The sequence below is a fragment of the Chelon labrosus genome (genome assembly GCF_963514085.1).
Source record: "Chelon labrosus genome assembly, chromosome: 22".
Taxonomy (NCBI): domain Eukaryota; kingdom Metazoa; phylum Chordata; class Actinopteri; order Mugiliformes; family Mugilidae; genus Chelon; species Chelon labrosus.
The window spans coordinates 23,970,811-23,993,426 of record NC_140355.1 but is presented as its reverse complement, the minus strand read 5'-3'; the positions used below and the strand labels follow the sequence as shown (position 1 = coordinate 23,993,426).

Below are 22,616 nucleotides of genomic sequence, written 5' to 3'. Positions count from 1 at the left end.
TCGCTAACAACATGTTTTGAAGTCCACTGTTGAAGAAAAAAAACAATCCAAGTCTAGTTCCAAGTTTGTTGAAGTGGTGCAAGTTTATTGGAGTTCCAGGTCATGGTGAGCCTACCGACACAGAGTGGGTCTGAGACCGGAGACTGACCCTGAATGTAGGGACAGAGCACAGATACACCCTGTCCCCAGATGTGGTTGCATATTGGTCAGTCGAGGGCAACTTTACACAGGAGGGTAAACTCAGCGGAGGGGCAGAGGTGGCTCCCAGACGTGGTCAGAACAAAAGGACAAAAGGACAAAGGAGTGACACTCAGGTAGTATGATCAGGAAACTCTGATCAGCAGGGGAGCAGAGGCAGGAGAGATCAACATATGGCTGGAATTGCCCCAGACGTGTCAATTTCAATGTCCCATCAAAGTTTACTTCTTCACCACCCAAGACTGGTACGTCTCTTCCTTCCACCCTATTCACCGTTCCTCAACCCCATAAAGGAGTTGTTTTCTGCATGGAGGTAGAAGGTTTATGACCGTCAGCCACATGACCAAATGTCCCTCCTTGAAGCCATGGATGCTGGCTGCAGGGACATCACAGATGATGATTGCCAAGGGTGGATCCGACATACCAAGCGGTTTTATCCCAGGTGCATCACCTTGGATAATATCAGATGCGATGTTGATGAAAACATGTGGCCAACCCGTGAAGATCGCAAAGATTAGATACAGTAATTTTATGCTTTTTTTAGTCCCCCCTCCCCCCCCCCCTTTTTATTTTATCTGGGCTTTTTCCTGTTGTATTTTTTGTTCAGAATGCTCTTGTGTGTTTCATGGATATTTTGTTGCTGTACTGTAAGCAATACTGTAAAACTTTTTATGTTCTATCATACTGTAAACAGTATTTCTACTGTGCCTCCTGTAGTAAACAGTAAAGGAAAAAAAAATGATTTGCTTTTTACTGGAATGCTTTTGAATGTGAACAATACATGTGGACATACAGTTCCCAACCAAGAAATTTAGTGTAAACAGGTCCTGTAACAGTGGATTGCATGTTTTGCATGCAAATACCTGTAAAACTGAAGCATAAAAGTCTATGCAGTTTTTGTAATGTCACCAATAGCCAGTATTTTGAAACCTGGTGTACTTTGATTCACTGCATGTACCTTGTGAAGTGAAAACAAGTGTCATTCTTTGACAGAATAATTTCATTTTGAGTCATATTTCCAGTGTTTTGGTATAAAGTTGGTGTGTGCAGAGAAAGATGTGTTCTATTTTGAAATGAAGAGTTAGTATAAATTTAACAAAATGTGTTTTTGACAAGAAAATTATCCATTTGGCCAATTGTGTTTTGTAGGCGTGAATTTGTGTTAAGAGTTTAGAAAAAATATCTTTAGTATGGGTAAGCGCTTGTTAGCGATTGAAAAAAACTGTAAACAATGAGGACATGATAAACACACTGGCGAACACTGGAATGAAACTTGAATATACTGAATGAAACTCTGAATATATGGTATGAAACTTTGAATATATGGAATGAACCTTTGAATATATGGAGTGAAACTTTGAACATATTGAAAGTTTTACTCCATATATTCATTCAATATATTCAAAGTTTCATTCAATAAGTTTCATTCCATATATTCAAAGGTTCATTCCATATATTAAAAGTTTCATTCCATACATTCAGAGTTTCATTCAATATATTCAAAGATTAATTTCGTGAATGGCATGCCATATATATATATATATATATATATATATATATATATATATATATATATATATATATAGATAGAAATATTCCAACTAGTCATTCCAACTAGTCATTTCAGCATGAACACATGAATAATCCAAGGTATCAATCAAATCAATCAGGACTGTTCTCTTCAAAAACACTGAAGTATTAAAGTTGGATGGAGCTCCAGCACAGCAGAAGATTTCTCCACTGTGTCTGAGTTCAGTGTGAGTAACATCCTCTGTACAAACTGATTAGAATGACAACAACAAGCCAGTAATATGAGATACAATCATATCACACTGATAGAACATTTTCCTCATGGAATACTTTTACTGTTGATACATGAAGTACATTTACTGAGAACTGATAACACTACTAATATGTTGGTGTTGTTACTTTGACTGAAGTCAATGATCTGAATACTTCCTCCACCATGTTTCTGATTGGAAATATGAACTGAATATTACACTGAACACAGTCACAGTGAAACAACTGATTCATGTTTAAAGAGAGTCGACAGCAGAAACATCACAATCATGATGTTCATCTACATCAATGAGTCTTTAACTTATTTTCCAGATCCTGTTTACTCTTCATGTATCTCAGAGCTGCTCTGGTTCTTTCATCCACTCTGTTTTTCATCTCCTCCAGTTTCTGGACCTTCTCTCTGTCTCCCCTCTCCTTCATCTTCTGAATCAGGAAGTCCAAGTGGACATGAGTGGACACTGAGTCAACATTCAGGGCGATCTGCTCCAGTTTGACAACATGTTGGTAGGCCTCATCCAGGAACAGGGACTTGTCTGATGTCAGTTGGTTCATTTCTTTCTCAAGATTTTCCACAAGGCTCAACTTCTTCTGACTCTCTGATTCATTCTTCTCATACTTCTGTTTTATTTCTTCTTCAGTTTTCCTAACTCTCCTCATCTTGGTCACATAGATCCACTTTTCTTTCACATGATCTGATACAGGACACTTGTTGGTACATGAAGTACAGCGACCTCCTCTCATCACCTCACAGTGTCTAGGTTTCCAGGCAATTGTACATCCAGGATAGTGACAGTTCTCCTCACAGACATTACAGCAGGTAGCTCCTTCATAAAACACCAACCCCCACATCCCACCACCAATAGTTACTTTATCTTTGTAGACCTCATCAACTTCTACAGTGAACTTTTTATTCCTCTTCAACTCTTCTCCATGTTTCTTCAGAGCTTCTTGAATCTGTTTGATCTCTGTCTGTTTCAGTTCAGTCAGGTTGATTCTCTCTTCCAGGTTTTGGATGCAGGCTGTCAGTCTGATACGTTCATTCAGAACATCCACAGTTTTCTCCAGTTTCTGAGGTTCAGTTTTTTCCAGAAAAGCTGTGAACTCTCTCATTCCTCTCATTGATATTTGATCAGCACCTTCCAGATTTTCTTCTTCTTCTGTTCTGTCTTCATGCTGACAGTTATTAAACAGGAAGTAAACAGGTTGATTCTTCTCATTTTTAGCACATTTAATTTTTGCAGCTCCAAGAGCTTCAAGAGCGTTTTTAGGTTTTCTTCCATCTGAGTGTGTGATGAGAGCTACGATGTTTTTCTCCAGATCTTTTCCAAACAGAGAAACCACTGAATCAAAGATGTACATCAGTCGATCACTGAGTCGATTATCACTGGCCTTCATCACCAGACCCACTGCATTAACTTCATGAACTCCATCCTCTGATCTAAACAAGTCAAATAATCTTTGACTGATGGTGGCATCATCTTTGATCCCTTTAGTGCTATTAAATCCAGGAGTATCGATGATGGTCAGAGAGTAGGGCAGAGTTTTATCTTCAAAACCAAAGATCTTGTACACGATTACATCTGATGTCTGACTTTCTGATTGTCTTCTTTTCTCGTCCTCTATGATCTGAAACCACACTTCATCCTCAAACTTCACTCCCATGGTGTAGTTGACCAGAGAGTTGATCAGAGTAGATTTTCCTGATCCTGTTTCACCAACTAGTAAGATGGTTTTATTGGTCTTATTCACATTTCTTTCTCCAACAGTCATTCTAGTCAGAGTTCCAATCTTCTCTTTCTTTGGTTTCAGCTGATAGACAGAAGGAGATCCTGGAGAGATCAGAGTACTTCTGGAGATGACGTCCCGATACCTTAATGAGATTTTAGAATTCCTGTGGAAGAAAAATTTAATTTTAAGAAATATTTATTCAGCACATTAGAAATATATACCTATTTACACATGCGTGTGCATGAAAACAATGTGTGGTTTGTTTGTTGGGAGTTTTCTTTTTGTGTATATTTTATTGCATATGACTGTGTATATGTGAGCTGGAATATCTTTTTGATTAAAGAGCAGGTATCAGGGTGTCTCCAGAGGAAACCATTGTATCCTATGATGTAACCTCCCTCTTCACGTGTATCCCCACCAGAGAAGCCACAAGAGTAGTAAGGGAAAGACTACAAAAGGATGACACTCCTTGGCTGGTAGGACCACCCTCACCCCAGACCAACTCTGCGTGTTGCTCGATTCTATTTCCAGTTTAATGGAGGATTCTACAGGCAATAACACGGCTGTGCTATGGGGTCACCAGTGTCACCTATTGTGGCCAATCTCTACATGGAGGAGGTCGAGACCAGAGCCCTGAACTCTTTCACAAGAAACACCCCCACCCATTGGTTCAGGTACGTGGACGACACTTGGGTTAAAATCAAGACGCAGGAAGCGGAGTCTTTCACACAGCACATCAATGCAGTGGACAGTAACATCAAGTTCACTCGGGAGGACATCAGCAGAGGTACTTTGGCTTTCCTGGACTGTCTGGTGCATGTGGACGAAGACCGAAGCCTCAACATTGAAGTGTATAGAAAACCCACCCACACTGATCAGCACTTATTATTTGATTCCCACCACCCCCTGGAACACAAACTAGGGGTCATCAGAACACTCCAGCACTGAGCACAGACTGTACCCACAAGACTAGATGGTAAGGAGAAGGAGCAAACATTAAACGGGCACTTAAGACATGTGGATATCCCAAATGGGCCTTTGTAAAAGGCTCAAAAAGATACCCCAAAAAGGACAGAGAGGAGGAGAACAACAAAAGGAAGAACATCGTCATCCCCTACGTGGCTGGAGTGTCCGAGAAACTCAGGAGAATTTTCAGAAATCACCGTATTCCAGTTTATTTCAAACGAGGAAACACACTTAGGCAAAGACTGGTCCACCCAAAAGACAAAACACCCAGGCAGAAACAGAGTAATGTGGTGTACGCTGTTCAGTGCAGTGAGGAGTGTACAGATTTATACATTGGGGAAACTAAACAACCCATCCATAAACGCATGTACCAGCACAGGAGAGCCAGCTGATCAGGAAACGATTCAGCGGTCCACCTACACCTGAAGGACAAAGGACACTCTTTTGAAGATTACAACGTCCAAATCTTAGCCAGAGAAGACCGATGGTTTGAAAGAGGAGTAAAGGAAGCCATCTATGTCAGACTGGAAAAACCTTCACTAAAAAGAGGAGGTGGACTGAGATTTAATCTGACATCTATTTACAATACAGTTTTAACTTCTGTCCCCAAGAAGTTTCAATCTCATTCACACCTTGACACTGGAGCCTCAGACGGACAAGAGTCGTTAGAGAACCATTCATAGGGAAGAGGACGGGGACAAAAACAGTCCCCCCTCAACAACAGGTAAGTACCCAGTCGTTAATGGAAATTAGCTGCAACGGTTTCTGGTTATTAGTTCCCTTTTTTTTTTTAACCTTTTTTGGATATAACAGGTATCAGAGTATTATTAGGGGTCCATGCAAACGAAGTTGCAGGAACCCTATTGATTTAGTTGCAATTGTTCTTGTTCTTCTTCTTCTTATAATGATTTATCTTTTTCTGCATAGCTAAAAGTGTCTGTTCAGGACAAACTACGAGGCGAAAGGTATCAAACCGGGTAACTTGGTAGAAGTCCTGGCATGTCACTTGGCCAAGGTGTCAATACACATGCCTACAGCGAGGTGGTGCTACAACAAGCCAATTTACGTTTTGCCTGATATCTCGAGAACCGTGTGCCCTCGAAACAAAATTCTTTCTCCCTCTGATTCTTTATATAGTCCTGGTTCTAATGGACTAGGCCACGCCCATTTTGGGGTACCATTTTTTCCCGCCATTTTGAAAAAATTGCACTTAAAATTAAATTCAACTCCTCCTAGCCCGTTCATCCAATTCTCACCAATCTTGGCATGTGTCATTTATGGACAAAGATAATGAAAAGTTCTCAAAAGAACTTTATCAGGGTTATTGATTACAAAGTTATTGGATAATTAGTTTTCATGGCGTGTAACAGTATAACTCCAAAGCTAATATTTTGTGAAGTATATACCCAAACTTAATCAAACTTCATATCATTGATAATAATATGATTCTGTACAAGCACTCCAACTTTTGTGACCCTTGGTCTCTAGGGGGCGCTACAAAAGCAACATTTCAATATCTCAAAACTGCAATACCTTCATGAAATGTTTCATACACAATCTGTTACGTATTGTGTAGACACCCATCAAGTTGTGTGACATCACGTCTGCAGGGGGAACTACAGGTGACACAGAAACATTTCATCTGACTTTAATGCATAAATATTAGCAACCATCGTTATTAGTAAAACCACACCACATTTGTAGTTGAGTTTTGAATCTGCTTCTCTTTTTCAGATGATCCAGTGAAGACACTCTGAGCAAACTGATTTCATGAAGCAGAGATTTTATTCAGGATTCACAGAAAACTGCTTCAACCAGGAGACGATTGAATGTGAAGAACAGAATATAGTGAATTTAAAAATCAACAACATAAAATGATCGAAATGTTTCCTCTCAGTCTGAGTCATCTGAAATATTCCAACTAGTCATTCCAGCATGAACACATGAATAATCCAAGGTATCAATCAGATCAAAGAACATCAGATTTCAGGACTGTTCTCTTCAAAAACACTGAAGTATTAAAGTTGGATGGAGCTCCAGCACAGCAGAAGATTTCTCCACTGTGTCTGAGTTCAGTGTGAGTAACATCCTCTGTACAAACTGATTAGAATGACAACAACAAGCCAGTAATATGAGATACAATCATATCACACTGATAGAACATTTTCCTCATGGAATACTTTTACTGTTGATACATGAACTACATTTACTGAGAACTGATAACACTACTAATATGTTGGTGTTGTTACTTTGACTGAAGTCAATGATCTGAATACTTCCTCCACCATGTTTCTGATTGGAAATATGAACTGAATATTACACTGAACACAATCACAATGAAACAACTGATTCATGTTTAAAGAGAGTCGACAGCAGAAACATCACAATCATGTTGTTCATCTACATCAATGAGTCTTTAACTTATTTTCCAGATCCTGTTTACTCTTCATGTATCTCAGAGCTGCTCTGGTTCCTTCATCCACTCTGTTTTTCATCTCCTCCAGTTTCTGGACCTTCTCTCTGTCTCTCCTCTCCTTCATCTTCTCCATCAAGAAGTCCAAGTGGACATGAGTGGACACTGAGTCAACATTCAGGGCGATCTCCTCCAGTTTAACAACATGTTGGTAGGCCTTATCCAGGAACTGGGACTTCTCTGATGTCAGTTGGCTCATTTCTTTCTCAACATTTTCCAAAAGACTCAACTTCTTCTGACTTTCTGATTTATTCTTCTCATACTTCTGTTTCATTTCTTCTTCAGTTTTCCTAACTTTCCTTGTCTTGGTCACATAGATCCAGTTTTCCTTCACGTGATCTGATGCAGGACACTTGTTGGTACAAACAGTACAGCGACCTCCTCTCATCATTTCACAGTGTCTAGGTTTCCTGGCCATTGTGCATCCAGGATAGTGACAGTTCTCCTCACAGACAGTACAGCAGGTAGCTCCTTCATAAAACGCCAACCCACACATCCCACCACCAATAGGTTCTTTTTCTTTGTAGACCTCACCAACTTCTACAGTGAACTTTTCATTCATCTTCATCTCTTCTCCATGTTTCTTCATCTCTTCTTGAATCTGTTTGATCTCTGTCTGTTTCTGTTCAGTCTTCTTGATTCTCTCTTCCAGGTTTTGGATGCAGGCTGTCAGTCTGATACGTTCCTTCAGAACATCCACAGTTTTCTTCAGTTTCTGAGGTTCAGTTTTTTCCAGAAAAGCTGTGAACTCTCTCATTCCTCTCACTGATATTTGATCAGCACCTTCCAGGTATTCTCTTTCTTCTGTTCTGTCTTCATGCTGACAGTTATTAAACAGGAAGTGAACAGGTTGATTCTTCTCATTTTTGGCACATTTAACTTTTGCAGCTTCAAGAGCTTCAAGAGCGTTTTTAGGTTTTCTTCCATCTGAGTGTGTGATGAGAGCTAAGATGTTTTTCTCCAGGTTTTTTCCAAACAGAGACGTCACTGAATCAAAGACGTACATCAGTCGATCACTGAGTCTGTTATCACTGGCCTTCATCACCAGACCCACTGCATTAACTTCATGAACTCCATCCTCTGTTCTAAACAAGTCAAATAATCTTTGACTCACCATTACATCATCTCTGATTCCTGTGGTGTTATTATATCCAGGAGTATCGATGATGGTCAGAGAGTAGGGCAGAGTTTTATCTTCAAAACCAAAGATCTCGTACACGATCACATCTGATGTGTGACTTTCTGATTGTCTTCTTTTCTCGTCCTCTATGATCTGAAACCACACTTCATCCTCAAACTTCACTCCCATGGTGTAGTTGACCAGAGAGTTGATCAGAGCTGATTTTCCTGATCCTGTTTCACCAACTAGTAAGATGGTTTTATTGGTCTTGTTCACATTTCTTTCTCCAACAGTCATTCTAGTCAAAGTTCCAATCTTCTCTTTCTTTGGTTTCAGCTGGTAGACAGAAGGAGATCCTGGAGAGATCAGAATACTTCTGGAGATGATGTCCTGATACCCTGAAGAGACTTTAGATTTCCTGTGGAAGAAAATTGTATTAATTCAGCACATGAGTAATATATACCTATTTACACATGCGCGTGCATGAAAATGAAGTGTGGTTTGTTTGTTGTGTGTTTTTGTTTTGTGTGTATTTTTTGCTTGTGAGTGTGAGCTGGAATATCTTCTGGATTAAAGGACAAGTAGCAGAGGATTATTATTATTATTATTATTAGTATAACCAGATCATCCTGGAGTTAAGTGCGTATACGGAAACATTCTCGTCAGAATCTTGGCCCAACATGTATCATTTTGGAATCAGTTTGTTTTTAATGGAAGTAATTTCTAGGAATGTTCTTCAGTTTATTTTAAATATACACAAACAAAATAAACAGCACATACCGTTTTTCTTGCACACCCATGTAAAACTAAAACCCGTATAAAATACTCATATTTAAACATAGTGTACAGATTTCCAACTTTCTCATAAAAGTATTTCTAATCACTAATTATAGCAAAAGTGCACTTTTTAAATGTTGCAGTTGGGTAGAGCAATCCGTTCTCTATATGCTGCATGAAAACAATAAAAAAGAAATGTGGCAAAAATATTAGACCTCGATAGTAATCTATTTTGCAGTAAATGTAACCTCAGACAAACTGCAGCATTTTGATTTAGTTTGGAGTCTTCAAAGATAAAAAGTTGATAAGAACAGACTCTCAGCCACACCAACTTACTAATATGAATTAATGAAAATATTCATGTTATCATTTATGAACTGAGTTTTGGAAAAGTCCACACATGTTGGTCTATTTGGTTACAAAGTTGAAGTCATGGAGACAGGGCACTAACTACTGGAGAAGTTGTAATTTAATCCAACACAGATTTCCAGTCTGCATTAAATGTTGGAAATATGACAAAATTAAAATAAGAAACCTTGAGCAGAACCCAGCTCATATGGTGAAAAAATCTGCTTGAAGCTGGATGGCTAGAGACAGGAAAAGAGAAAGAAGAGTGTTGGAGATGAGAGCACCAAGAAGAATGAGATGAATTCATGAATTCATCTGGTTAAAGCATACAGGCAACATACTGTATAAACACGATACAATCAAGAGTACAAGATAGAAAGTGTATAAAATACAAAGTATATTACTTGGGAGTTGATAATGGATAAAAAAAAGTAAAAAAAGAATAGTGCCAGCATTGAAAGTAGGTGAAAATGCTCCGAGGTGAACGTGTATTCAAATGAAAAATTAAAGAGATAACAAAGTCAGCTGACCTGATTTTCTCGGGCAGATCATCCCACAGCCATGGATACCCTGTCCATTTTTGTTTTTAGTTGGGCCCCTCTAACAGATGGTATACCTCTGCCCGAGGATCTCAAGATACGTACTGGTATATGTGGTCCTAAAAGTCAGTGATATAGCTGGGGGCATGGCAATGAAGACTTTTAAAAGTAATCAGTAAAATCAATTATTCATATGATCCCTTTCCATGGTTCTAGTAAAAGCCTAAAATCAAGGGAGTGATTTAATATTCAGACAGGCAAAAGTACTATTACAGTAACCGAGGCGTGATGAAATGAAAGCAAGTAAAATAGTCTCTATGTCTTTAAAAAATAAAATGCTATACAGACTAGCATATGAAAATGCTTTTCATTGCTTGAGAGGGTAAAATGGGACAGATTTTCAAAATGTCCAAAAGTGCCATAAAGTAGGCTTTCTTTCATAACTGTGTTCAAATGCAGTATAATGCACCTCTACACACTATAATAATGCTCTCAATCTAGAGCATTTACATTTTAGTCATCTGTTCAAAAATGTCACTGTTATTAGCAGTGTTTGGAATAACGCCGTTTAAAGTAACGGCGTTAGGTAACGCCGTCATTTTTTCAGTAACGGGGTAATCTAACTAATTACTTTTCTCGTCGTTACAACGCCGTTAACGTTACTGGACGTTAAATGCGGTGCGTTACTATACATCGATTGAATAAACTGTGTAATCCGAACGCACCCCTGGCTCACCGCTAGTGAGGAGGTGGGTTAATAACGAGGTAAGCGATTATGATTGGCTAAGGCAGAGTCATGTTTCATGGTAGCCAATCAGAGCCAGTGGTTTTACACACATGACAGCACACGCGCCACACACACACAACAGCTAAACAGAGATTCGATGAAGCAGCAGAGACGGCGAGTCAGGAGCAATCCGATGAAAAGTTGGCATTTTCAAGGTGGAGATATAAGCACTACTTCAATAAATAAAAAAATTAATTGTGGTCAAAGGGAGGAACGTGCATGTAATGTGTACATTATGTCCAGGAGCAAAGACTTTCTCGACATCCGTTGTAAGCAACTCTAATTTAATGAAGCATCTCACAACGACACACGCATCTACAAAGCTAGTGGCCAAAAACACAGATACCTCCACCACAGACGATAGCTCGCCGTCTAAACCCTACCGAAATATAAATATTATAAAAATAAATTTAATATAAATATAATTATAAAATATATATATAAATATCAAAAGTTATGTACAAACACCTGTCTGTTCTAGTCATTTCAACTGACTTGTGAAAACTGCTCAAAAAAATCCTAATTCTTTGACATATAGCAACTTTTTTTTTTAACAGTAACGCAAATAGTTACTTTCCCTGGTAACGAGTTACTTTTATTATAGAGTAATTCAGTTACTAACTCAGTTACTTTTTGGAACAAGTAGTGAGTAACTATAACTAATTACTTTTTTAAAGTAACGTTCCCAACACTGGTTATTAGTAAAACTACACCACATTTGTAGTTGAGTTTGGAATCTGCTTCTCTTTCTCAGATGATCCAGTGAAGACACTCTGAGCAAACTGATTTCATGAAGCAGAGATTTTATTCAGGATTCACAGAAAACTGCTTCAATCAGGAGACGATTGAATGTGAAGAACAGAATATAGTGAATTAAAAATCAGAACAACATAAAATGATCTGAATGTTTCCACTCAGCCTGAGTCATCTGAAATATTCCAAATAGTCATTAAAGCATGAACACATGAATAATCCAAGGTATCAATCAAATCAAAGAACATCAGATTTCAGGACTGTTCTCTTCAAAAACACTGAAGTATTAAAGTTGGATGGAGCTCCAGCACAGCAGAAGATTTCTCCACTGTGTCTGAGTTCAGTGTGAGTGACATCCTCTGTACAAACTGATTAGAATGACAACAACAAGCCAGTAACATGAGATACAATCATATCACACTGATAGAACATTTTCCTCATGGAATACTTTTACTGTTGATACATGAACTACATTTACTGAGAACTGATAACACTACTAATATGTTGGTGTTGTTACTTTGACTGAAGTCAATGATCTGAATACTTCCTCCACCATGTTTCTGATTGGAAATATGAACTGAATATTACACTGAACGCAATCACAATGAAACAGCTGATTCATGTTTAAAGAGAGTCGACAGCAGAAACATCACAATCATGTTGTTCATCTACATCAATGAGTCTTTAACTTATTTTCCCAGATCCAGTTTTCCCCACAGATACTGCAGAGCTGCTATAGTTCCTTCATCCACTCTGTTTTTCATCTTCTCCAGTTTACGGACCTTCTCTCTGTCTCCTCTCTCCTTCATCTTGTCAATCAGGAAGTCCAAGTGGACATGAGTGGACACTGAGTCAACATTCAGGGCAATCTGCTCCAGTTTGACAACATGTTGGTAGGCCTCATCCAGGAGCTGGTATTTCTCTGATGTCAGTTGGTTTATTTGCTTTTCAAGATTTTCCACAAGGCTCAACTTCTTCTGACTTTCTGATTTATTCTTCTCATACTTCTGTTTAATCTCTGCTCTAGTTCTATGGACTCTTCTTATCTTGGTCACATATTTCCAATTTTCCTTCACATGATCTGATGCAGGACACTTGTTGGTACAAACACTACAGCGTCCTCCTTTTAAAACCTCACAGTTTTCAGGTTTCCAGGCCACTGTGCATCCAGGATAGTGACAGTTCTCCTCACAGACAGTACAACAGACAGCTCTATTGAAAAATGCCAGCCTCTTCTTACCACCATCAATGGTTTGTCTTTCTTTGTAGACCTCATCAACTTCTACAGTGAACTTTTCATTCTTCTTCATCTCTTCTTCATGTTTCTTCAGAGCTTCCTGAATCCGTATGATCTTCATCTCTTTTAATTCAGTCCTCTTGATTCTCTCTTCCAGGTTATGGATGCAGGCTGTCAGTCTGATACGTTCCTTCAGAACATCCACAGTTCTCTTCAGTTTCTGAGGTTCAGTTTTTTCCAGAAAAGCTGTGAACTCTCTCATTCCTTTTACTGTTATTTGATAAGCACCTTCCAGATATTCTTCTTCTTCTGTTCTGTCTTCATCCTGGCAGTTGTTAAACTGGAAGTAAACAGGTTGATTCTTCTGATTTTTGGCACATTTAATGTTTGCATCTTCAAGAGCTTCAAGAGCGTTTCTAGGTTTTCTTCCATCTGAGTGTGTCATGAGAGCTACGATGTTTTTCTCCAGATCTTTTCCAAACAGAGACGTCACTGAATTAAAGATGTATGACAGTCGATCATTCAGTCGATTATCACTGGCCTTCATCACCAGACCCACTGCATTAATTTCATGAACTCCATCCTCTGATCTAAACAAGTCAAAAAGTCTTTGACTAATGATGAGATCTTCTTCAATCCCTCTGGTGTCTCCATATCCAGGAGTATCGATGATGGTCAGAGAGTAGGGCAGAGTTTTATCTTCAAAACCAAAGATCTCGTACACGATCACATCTGATGTCTGACTTTCTGATTGACTTCTTTTATCATCCTCTACGATCTGAAACCAGACTTCATCCTTAAACCTCACTCCCATGGTGTAGTTGACCAGAGAGTTGACCAGAGCTGATTTTCCTGCTCCTGATTCACCAACTAGTAAGATGGTTCTATTGGTCTTGTTCACATTTTTTTTACCAACAGTCAGTCTCGTTAGAGTTCCAATCTTCTCTTCTTTTGGTTTCAGCTGGTAGACAGAAGGAGATCCTGAACGGACCAGAATACTTTTGGAGATGATGTCCTGATATTTTGATGAGACCTTAGTGAACCTGCAGAAAAAGTTTAGATTTTACGCAGTGAAACTTTCTGCACATAATTTTCACAATCATTGTGAAAGGACGATATAAAACATAAAGAAAAGACTAAACATTCCAGTGTTAACTTTATTTTTCAAGCTCATTCAATGTTTACATTGACTTACATCTTCAACAGCTTCTTCCCTGCCACAGTCATACTGATGGCAAAACAATAACTACTGAACTTGTGCAAAAAATAACCAGACACTACCTCACTTTAATTACATGTGCAATAGCTGACTTAATATTATTATCTCTGTACAATGTGCAATCTGTTCTGTAGTTCCCTGATAAATGTGCAATAGTCCATCAGTGCAATATTCCCAATACTCTCTCTCTCTCTCTCTCTCTCCTCTCTCTCCTCCCCCTCACCTACGCCTCGCATTCCTAGAACCAGTCTAACCAGTTTATCTATTATTTATTACTCTGTCACCAACATTGCCCTCTCACCTTCATACTTGTTTATTGTAATATTACAGTTGCAGAGTGCTTCTATATTTTGTATTTATATTTTTTGTTGTATATTCATTCATTCATTCATTCATCTTCTATACCCGTTTAGTCCTGTTAAGGGTCACGGGGGTCTGCTGGAGCCTATCCCAGCTGTCATCGGACGAGAGGCAGGGGTACACCCTGGACAGGTCGCCAGTCCATCTCAGGGCCACACACAGAGACAGACAACCATTCACACTCACATTCACACCTACGGCCAATTTAGAATCACCAATTAACCTAATGAGCATGTCTTTGGACGGTGGGAGGAAGCCGGAGTACCCGGAGAGAACCCACGCAGACACAGGGAGAACATGCAAACTCCACACAGAAAGGCCAGCCGGCCCATGGATTCGAACCGGTGACCTTCTTGCTGTGAGGCTTTTTGTTGTATAGTGATTTCTATATTTATACTTCTCTTTTTAACTAAACTGTTGACTCTGTAAGAGCCCTGCACAAGAATTCCAATGTGCCTGGACTGTTGGTTTATGCACAAATGGCCAAATAAAGAACCTTGAACCCTTGAACCTTACATAGGTTTTAAAGGTAGGTTTTTAAAATCCATTAATACTTAACTATAAAATGAATGGTTTATACGACAGCCATAACATGATTACCACTCACAGGTAGTCATCATGTCCAATATTCGCCTGCAGCAAGAATACCAGTTCAGCTTCAACTTGCAGTTCCATGCAATGGCTAGTTGTAACATTGGATTAATTCGCCCAGACATGTTAGTGAAGAAGAAGGGGAAGAAGAAGAAAAAGAAGAAGGACAAGAAGAAGAAGAGCGAGTTGTTCAGGGCCACCTACAAGTTGATGCCCTAGAACAGAAATATACACCAATCAGCCACAACATTAAAACAAAACAAGCGGAGAAGTGAACAACTTTGCACATCCAAATAGCAACGGTAAGGGCTCAGTGTTATGACCCGGCTCGAGAGGCGCAACATAAAGTGAAGACACATGATGGAGTTACAAAAACAATGGTTTATTTCATCTACTTCTTCTTCTTCAGTAACTGCTTGTCCTGTGGAGAGTCCCCCCCCCCCCCCCCCCCCCGACCCTTCACAGGACACGCGATTACAGAAGATGAATGAATGAACTTTATAATAACTGCACACTATGACGCATTAGTAGACACTTAATTCACCATTTATAAAGCATTACTCCTACATCAATAGCTGTTAGTAAGGAGTTTATAAATGGAACTATAAAAGCTTAATTTATAAGCATCTCTTAGTTATCTAATTGGGAATCTTCAGTTTTAAATGCAGATTGTATCTAAATTTTGCCATGCTGAAAGATTTTATATGGGATTTTGGCACTCTGTGAATCACTTATGACACTAAATTTTAACAGTATTTACCCCTATAAGAAACCTTGTGACTACACCAAAATATTTTGTTATTTTCAAAATCAACAAAGTAAAACACTTTTGAGTAACATATTGCTCATTTAGTTTTTCTTGCTTATTTTGTTCTATTTTTGTCAGTTTTATATGAGACTGCAGATGCCTATTTTTTCATTGTATGTTAAATTTTAAGTTGAAAGTTAAGTTGTCCAAATAGCTCTTTAAAAAGCCTCCAATTGATTCAAAATGCCGCAGCAAGAGCATTGACAGGAATTAACCAGAGAGATCATATTACTCCAGTTTTAGCTTCTCTTCACTGGCTCCCTTTAAAGTCTAGAATAGAATTTAAAATCCTCCTCCTTACATACAAGGCCCTTAAAGGCCTAGCTCCATCGTATCTTAAAGACCTCATTGTACCATATCATCCCAACAGATCACTTCGGTCTGAAAGTGCAGGCCTACTTGTGGTTCCTAGAATTTCAAAAAGTAGAATGGGAGGCAGAGCTTTCAGCTATCAGGCTCCTCTCCTGTGGAACCAGCTCCCAGTTTGGGTTCGGGAGGCAGAGACTCTCTCTATTTTTAAGGTCAGGCTTAAGACTTTCCTTTTTGATAAAGCTTATAGTTAGGGCTGGACTAAACCATCCCTTAGTTATGCTGCCATAGGCCTAGGCTGCTGGGGGACAATGCACCAAACACATGTCCTCCTTCTTTCTTCTCTCTCCTCTCTCTCATCCTCCACTTTCTTTTCTCTGGCACAGAGTTCTTGTCCTCTAATTTCCTATCTACTACTAGTCATGCAATTCTGTGCTATTACTATGTAGAATGTTTACTGCTGTGTTTACTTCCTGTTACCTGAGCCTTTAAAAATGCTTTATAAGGCATAAATAGTTCTCATTTTTTAGGTCATGAAAATAGTTTACTAACAATCAATAAACGGCATATCCAAAAAACATTCAAATTTGAATGTTTTTTGGATATGCCATGACCTGGATGACTGAGAACCTTCACAGACAATAAATGGTGTATAACTACATTAATTAATTAACTATTAATTAAAGTAGGAATAGATTTATTCATTCATTTATAAACTATTTATTAACACACTTGTGTATAACTATTAGTATATGTGTCAATAATAAAATACATAAATGTATATTTAAATAGTTTGTTAATCCTTTACTTACGCTTTGTAAATGGTGTTACAGACCACAGATAACTCCTTAATAACCAGTTTGTAAATACTTTAATACTGAATTTATAAATGATAAAAAATTATAATCATTACTAAAGTACGAAAACATAATTATTAAACACGTTATAGAGATGGTTATAAATGAGGAATTGAGCATTTGTAGCTCCATTTATAAACTGCTTACTAATGCCTATTAATGTCGGAGTAATGCTAAAATTAGAGTTTACTAATGCTTTACTAATACTTCATTGTGTGCAGTTATTATAAAGTGTTTTATTATAATACAATACAGCATGACCAAACCTACAACACTGATATTCTCATCAACAAAGGTTTTAAGAAGGCTACAATAGGTTCTATTGATAAACGTATATCTGGAATTTAATGCAGTAAATTAAACAATATCATATTCCTTTCATTTTAAAATCCTCTGATGATGCTCACAAACAAATGCCTCTCTGTTTCTAAAAGGTAACTGGAAAAAGATATACAAATATTATTACAAAATATACTCACCTGACAGTTCATTAGGTACACCAGTGAAAACTAATGTATTCTAATGTAAGCACTAAATCATCTCTTCATGAAGGCTAAAGTATTTAGCACTAGCTTCACAATGATTCAGCTGAACAGGTCAATGTTCCAGGTAAAGTTTGAAGAATGATTATGGTGACAAGCATATTTTATGAGAAGATAGGAGATGTAGTTGTATGACTGAAACCAAATTAATTAGGCCTACCTCAGAATTTCATGTTTGTACATGATGTTTGTGTCCATACTGAGAATAGTTTAATACAGTTCATTTGTTTTTCACTGAAGCCTCCAGAGTAAATCTGTCCTTCTTACATAACAAAATTCAGATAAAAAATAAATTTTAAAACTTAATGAAGCACACCTCATACAAAGTATGTAAATCAGGCCAAATTAATGAAATTTCATTACTACAGTGAAACAACATTGGAATACGTTCCTATATTCCAGAATATTAGAATGAATGTTTTCATCTTAACTGTGTGTTAACATTGAAGCCATTGTTGTTTTTGTTAAAGTCGAGACAACAGAGTAAACATTGTTTAAAATATCTAAAAATATAAACTTACCAGATCATGTGTTGTACAGTTGAGTCTATCATGAGCAGGAAGTATGAAAGTGATCCTCAGGGTTATAGCTGACATTGCCTGATATTTTCAGGATCATTTGTAAAAACAGCGGAACTTCGTCAGGCATTCCATTGGTAGTGTGAACGCAATGTGTTCTGTGTCTCATTAACATCACTTATGCTCAGCAGGAGTGCTCTTGCGTTAGTGGAGTTTTGCCTCCATTCAGAAAAAAAACACTCATCCACTATTAGAAATGATCACATGAATAAGTGATGTGTGGCTCTGTGAAAGGCTCTGTTCATTAGTAATGAGAGCCTTTTAAAAGATTCTGAGAACCAAACTAAACAAGAAACAAATCTGAACTAGAATTAGCAAATAAAAATATTTAATATGAGTTCACGAGTGTGATCCTGTCATTAAATAGCATAATGGCATGTGATTAATTAATGATGCGTCATGTTGCTGTATGAAGAGCCATGTGTGGTTAAGTTATGTATTTTCTCAATCTCCGATGTCTTTATTTACTTTTATTACCAGAGATTATGGTACATGTAGAAACTTCCACGTCCACTTGTGTGACTGGGGAAAAGCTGGGTCTGCCAACTGAGTAGGAGATAGGACTCAAATATTTACAGATCACCAGTAGCGCCCCCTATAGACCGTATTACACGGAACTTGGTGGGCTTGTAAGGAGCCATCCACAGATTAATATTGTCAAATTTCAAGCAGTTTACTGTGGTGGTTTGTGAGATATAAACATGTAGTTGTTGTAGCGCCCCGTACAGCCCGAATTTCACAAAGCTTGGCATGATTGTAGCATATTGTAATGACAGTTTCATGAAGTTCATGAATTTCATGAAGTTAGGTACTGCAGTTTTTGAGATATTGAAATGTTGCTTTTGTAGCGCCCCCTAGAGACCAAGGGTCACAAAAGTTGGGGTGCTTGTGCAGAATCATTTATTATTATTATATTATATATTATTATTATCAATGATATTAAGTTTGATTAAGTTTGGGTATATACTTCACAAAATATTAGCTTTGGAGTTATACTGTTACACGCCATATAAAAACTAATTATCCATTAACTTTGTAATCAATAACCCTGCTATAGTTCTTTTGAAGAATTTTCATTATCTTTGTCCATAAATGACACATCCCACGTTTGGTGAGAATTAGATGAACGGGCTAGGAGGAGTTGATTTTGATTTGAGGTGTAATTTTTTTAAAATGGCAGGACAAAATGGCATGCAGAAATGGGTGTGGCCTAGTCCATTAGAACCAGGACTATGTAAGGAATCAGTGGGGGAAATCATTTTGTTTCTAGGGCACACGGTTCTCGAGATATGCAAAACGTAAATTGGCTTACTATAGCGGCACCTAGCTGTAGGCATGTGTATTGACACATTGGCAAAGTGACATGATAGGACTTCTACCAAGTTACCAGGTTTGATGCCTTTTGCTCTTGCAGTTTGTCCTGGGCAGACACTTTTAGGGAAGCAGAACAATAAGGCGAATAATAATAAAAATCACAAGAAAATCAATAAGGATCCTGCAACTTTGTTGCATGGACCCCTAATGAATTGCATGCAACCATCACTCTGAATGTCTTTTTATAGGTGCGTTGTCTCACAAGTGATTTGCACTGTCTGTATTGTATTGTTTATCTGTACACTTTCTCTCATTGTCTGCATAAAACTGCACACATGCTCTTTATGCTCAGACCCTGAGTCCTATGACTTCATGTAGGATCATCCTCTCATCTAACTACGTACTGCACCTGCTATATATGGTTAAAATGACAATAAAAACCTCCTTGGCCTTTATGTCAGTTAGATTTCAACTGTTCAAAGGTTCACCAGTGGCTGAAATTGGCAAAAAAATAAAACAAATGGTATTGTCATGGTAAGTGTAAATTTCTGAAGTGTTAAGTCTAACACATGTAATTAAACAGTTTTAATGAACTCATCCAGCTTCAGCTGTGTTGCACTTCAGGCTATTGGAGTTATTTTTGTCTAGTCTTCCAGTTCTTCTCCTAACGTGTTACAATATTGAACCAAAATCATTTTATACTGAACAGATTAAAACACATTACAACATCATATGTATTATAGGCCATCAACGGTAAGGAATCACCTGAACAAGTCAGAAAGCAGATGTGAAACTTCATAAAGATGGAGAGGTATAATCATCAGTAGCTACAGAACATAAGCAGAAACAAAGCTAGAGCAGTGGTTAAGAGGTACAGGAGGAGGTAGAGTATGTGTAGAAGGCATCTCATTGAATTATTCTCTGAAAAAGTTCTGCAAAAATGGTCCAATTAGCTTAAAAATGAACATTAAAAGGAGTTGGTCCCTTGACCTGACCTTTACAGCAGGATTTAGAAAGGACCACTTAACAACTGTGAGACTGTTACAGACCAACATGACACTGAACAAACGGGTTGTGTGTTGAAATGCCAAGAACTAAAAACAACAAACAAACAAAAAAAATGTATGATTGTGATCATCTCCTGTTATTTCCACAATATTTGATGTGAATCATATATGTGATTCTTATTTCTAATTATATACTACAACTGATTATAGTTGTGTAAGTGTTGCATGACTCACGCTGCTGACATGATGATGAAGTGATCAGCTGATGAACGATGAATTGGTGGAGATGAGGAGGTCTGGTTAAAAACATGCAAACAGTGAATTATATTTACATTCCTCTGTAACGAAGTTAAGTTACACAGTGAAATGACATCGTTGTATCTACATAGTTTAGCAACGAGCAATTAAAAAACTTTAAATATTGTCGATCACACTCCCACACATTTGCTAAATAGACAGTAATGTATTTTATAAGAAACATGATTGCTGCAAGAACCTGGAACCACAACAGATTCACATGTTCAGGTTGAGGAAGCTCCTGTCATGGAACAACAACTTCAATTTAGATAATGTCATAGTTACTGAAAGAGAGACACATAAATAAATGACTAATAATTTCATTGTCCCTTACTTCTATTAAAAGAATGTCCAAACTCATCCTGCAGCTGTTGTTTCATTGCAATGTTGGTGAACATGTATTAACCACACACATTTAAATGAAAATATCATTAAAAGATCTCTACAGAGTTGACAGTCCTGACTGTGAATGTTTCCTCATTCCTCTTTCTAAGATCTTACCTGGTGTCAGGAAACTCTGTGATGCTGACGAGTCAGAAAGAGCAGAGAGGAGTCAGAGCTCAGAGGTTTTATTCTCTATCAGCCGAGGGGGCGGAGCCTCTGTGGTCACATGACCTCACTGAAATCCTTCCTGCTTTATATAATCAACACATCTTAGGAGAAATATCTTTGAAACATTTGATTATGAACTGAGTGTAGAACAGAGTAAGAGGTTTTAAAACAATGACTTAACTCTGTTGGAGAATCAGCTTGTGTTTTTAGTGTAGTTTGATCTTCTACAAAATATAAAAAAAAGTTCATAGTTCAACTACTGTAACTGTGACAGTTAGAATCATGACAGCTGAGATAGTCAGTGACATCAACATCACTGTAACTGACTCTTTGTAATAAGGTTGTAATAATCTACTTTCTATTTTACACAATTAGGATTAGTTTGAAATAAATTATTTAATTCTTTTGCAATAACGTTTTACATATAATTACATAGAAGTTTCTATGTAGATACAGAGACTGAATGTATGTCTGAGGTTTGTTTTATGTTCTACATTATATTTATAATAAGGCCTGAATTTTATATAAAATTAGATTTACAAAATAAAATTATTTTGAAATGTTCTATCAGTGGAAATAATAAAAACATGATGAGTTTGGTGACGGTAAAACAGTAAACTATTATTATCAGATATTTGAAATGAAAGATATCTACCCTCTGTGGTGGTCAGGTGTCTTAGCATCAGCATCTTGACCAGCTGCATCACCGTGTGATTACAGCCTGCAGAGAGTGATGAAGACTGCTGAGAGGATCACCGGGACTACACTCCCGTCTCTGCAGAGCATCTACCATGATAGAGTCCATCACTAAGGACCCCACCCACCTCCAACATGGACTGTTCACACTTCTAGCCTCACAACCCTAGCCCAGTTTGCACATCGATAGTTTATATTTTGTATTATATGTATCTTTTCTATTTTATTTCTAAGGTATTTTATATTGTTAGGCATTTGGGTGGACGGCAAAACAAGAATTTCATTGTACAGGGAAACATGACAATAAACTCTTTGAATCTTGAATCTTTATAATGTTGTCCTTATTTAACTTTCTGATCTGTGTTCACCTGAAAGAGAAACCATCACAAGTTATTTCAGGACAGCTCAGTGGAGAATGTACAATCTGTTCCCATACTTCAGTGGCATAGACAAACACCACCATTAGGTGTATTTCCTGTTAAACAACATATTCGAAACAGGGATCGTTTCTGTCACGCCTTCCAAAATCAAAAGCAAAAACTGCTTCACAAAATACAAACACAGATTGATGCCAACAATGACAAACAGAAATTAAGGCCCAATAGCTGAATTGAAAATAAGATAAATGATGAATAAGATCAACAGTCCACCATACTGAAATGAAATGTTGTGCAGCTAAACGGTAAAATGCCAGTGATCAGCTGATATGATCTGCAGATGTTCGGGCCTGATATTCTGGATGAAAAACACCATTGGTTAG

The 22,616-nt window shown here is 37.8% G+C and overlaps 1 protein-coding gene across 5 annotated transcripts; it reads right to left on the bottom strand.

Annotated features, from left to right (window-relative positions):
* Positions 1-1,786: 1,786 nt before the first annotated feature.
* On the bottom strand, positions 1,787-21,144 carry LOC311507452 (uncharacterized protein). 5 transcript variants are annotated; one of them, XR_014699725.1, is made up of 4 exons: positions 21,110-21,138; positions 20,546-20,607; positions 11,429-13,769; positions 8,583-10,486 (listed from the first exon to the last, which is right to left on the bottom strand). XR_014699725.1 is itself a non-coding variant. In XM_084571789.1 (3 exons), exons 2-3 carry the CDS (start codon positions 20,554-20,556, stop codon positions 2,284-2,286), a joined length of 1,617 nt encoding a protein of 538 aa, XP_084427915.1. In that variant the 5' UTR covers positions 20,557-20,607; positions 21,110-21,137; the 3' UTR covers positions 1,787-2,283. The 5 variants fall into 5 exon arrangements, 2 of the variants coding, with proteins under 2 accessions (XP_084427915.1, XP_084427914.1); XR_014699726.1 differs by lacking the exon at positions 21,110-21,138 and adding an exon at positions 14,913-15,111 and having other exon boundaries at positions 20,546-20,612; XR_014699727.1 differs by lacking the exons at positions 20,546-20,607; positions 21,110-21,138 and adding an exon at positions 14,913-15,236 and having other exon boundaries at positions 11,429-12,271; positions 12,336-13,769.
* Between the last annotated feature and the right edge of the window lie 1,472 nt (positions 21,145-22,616).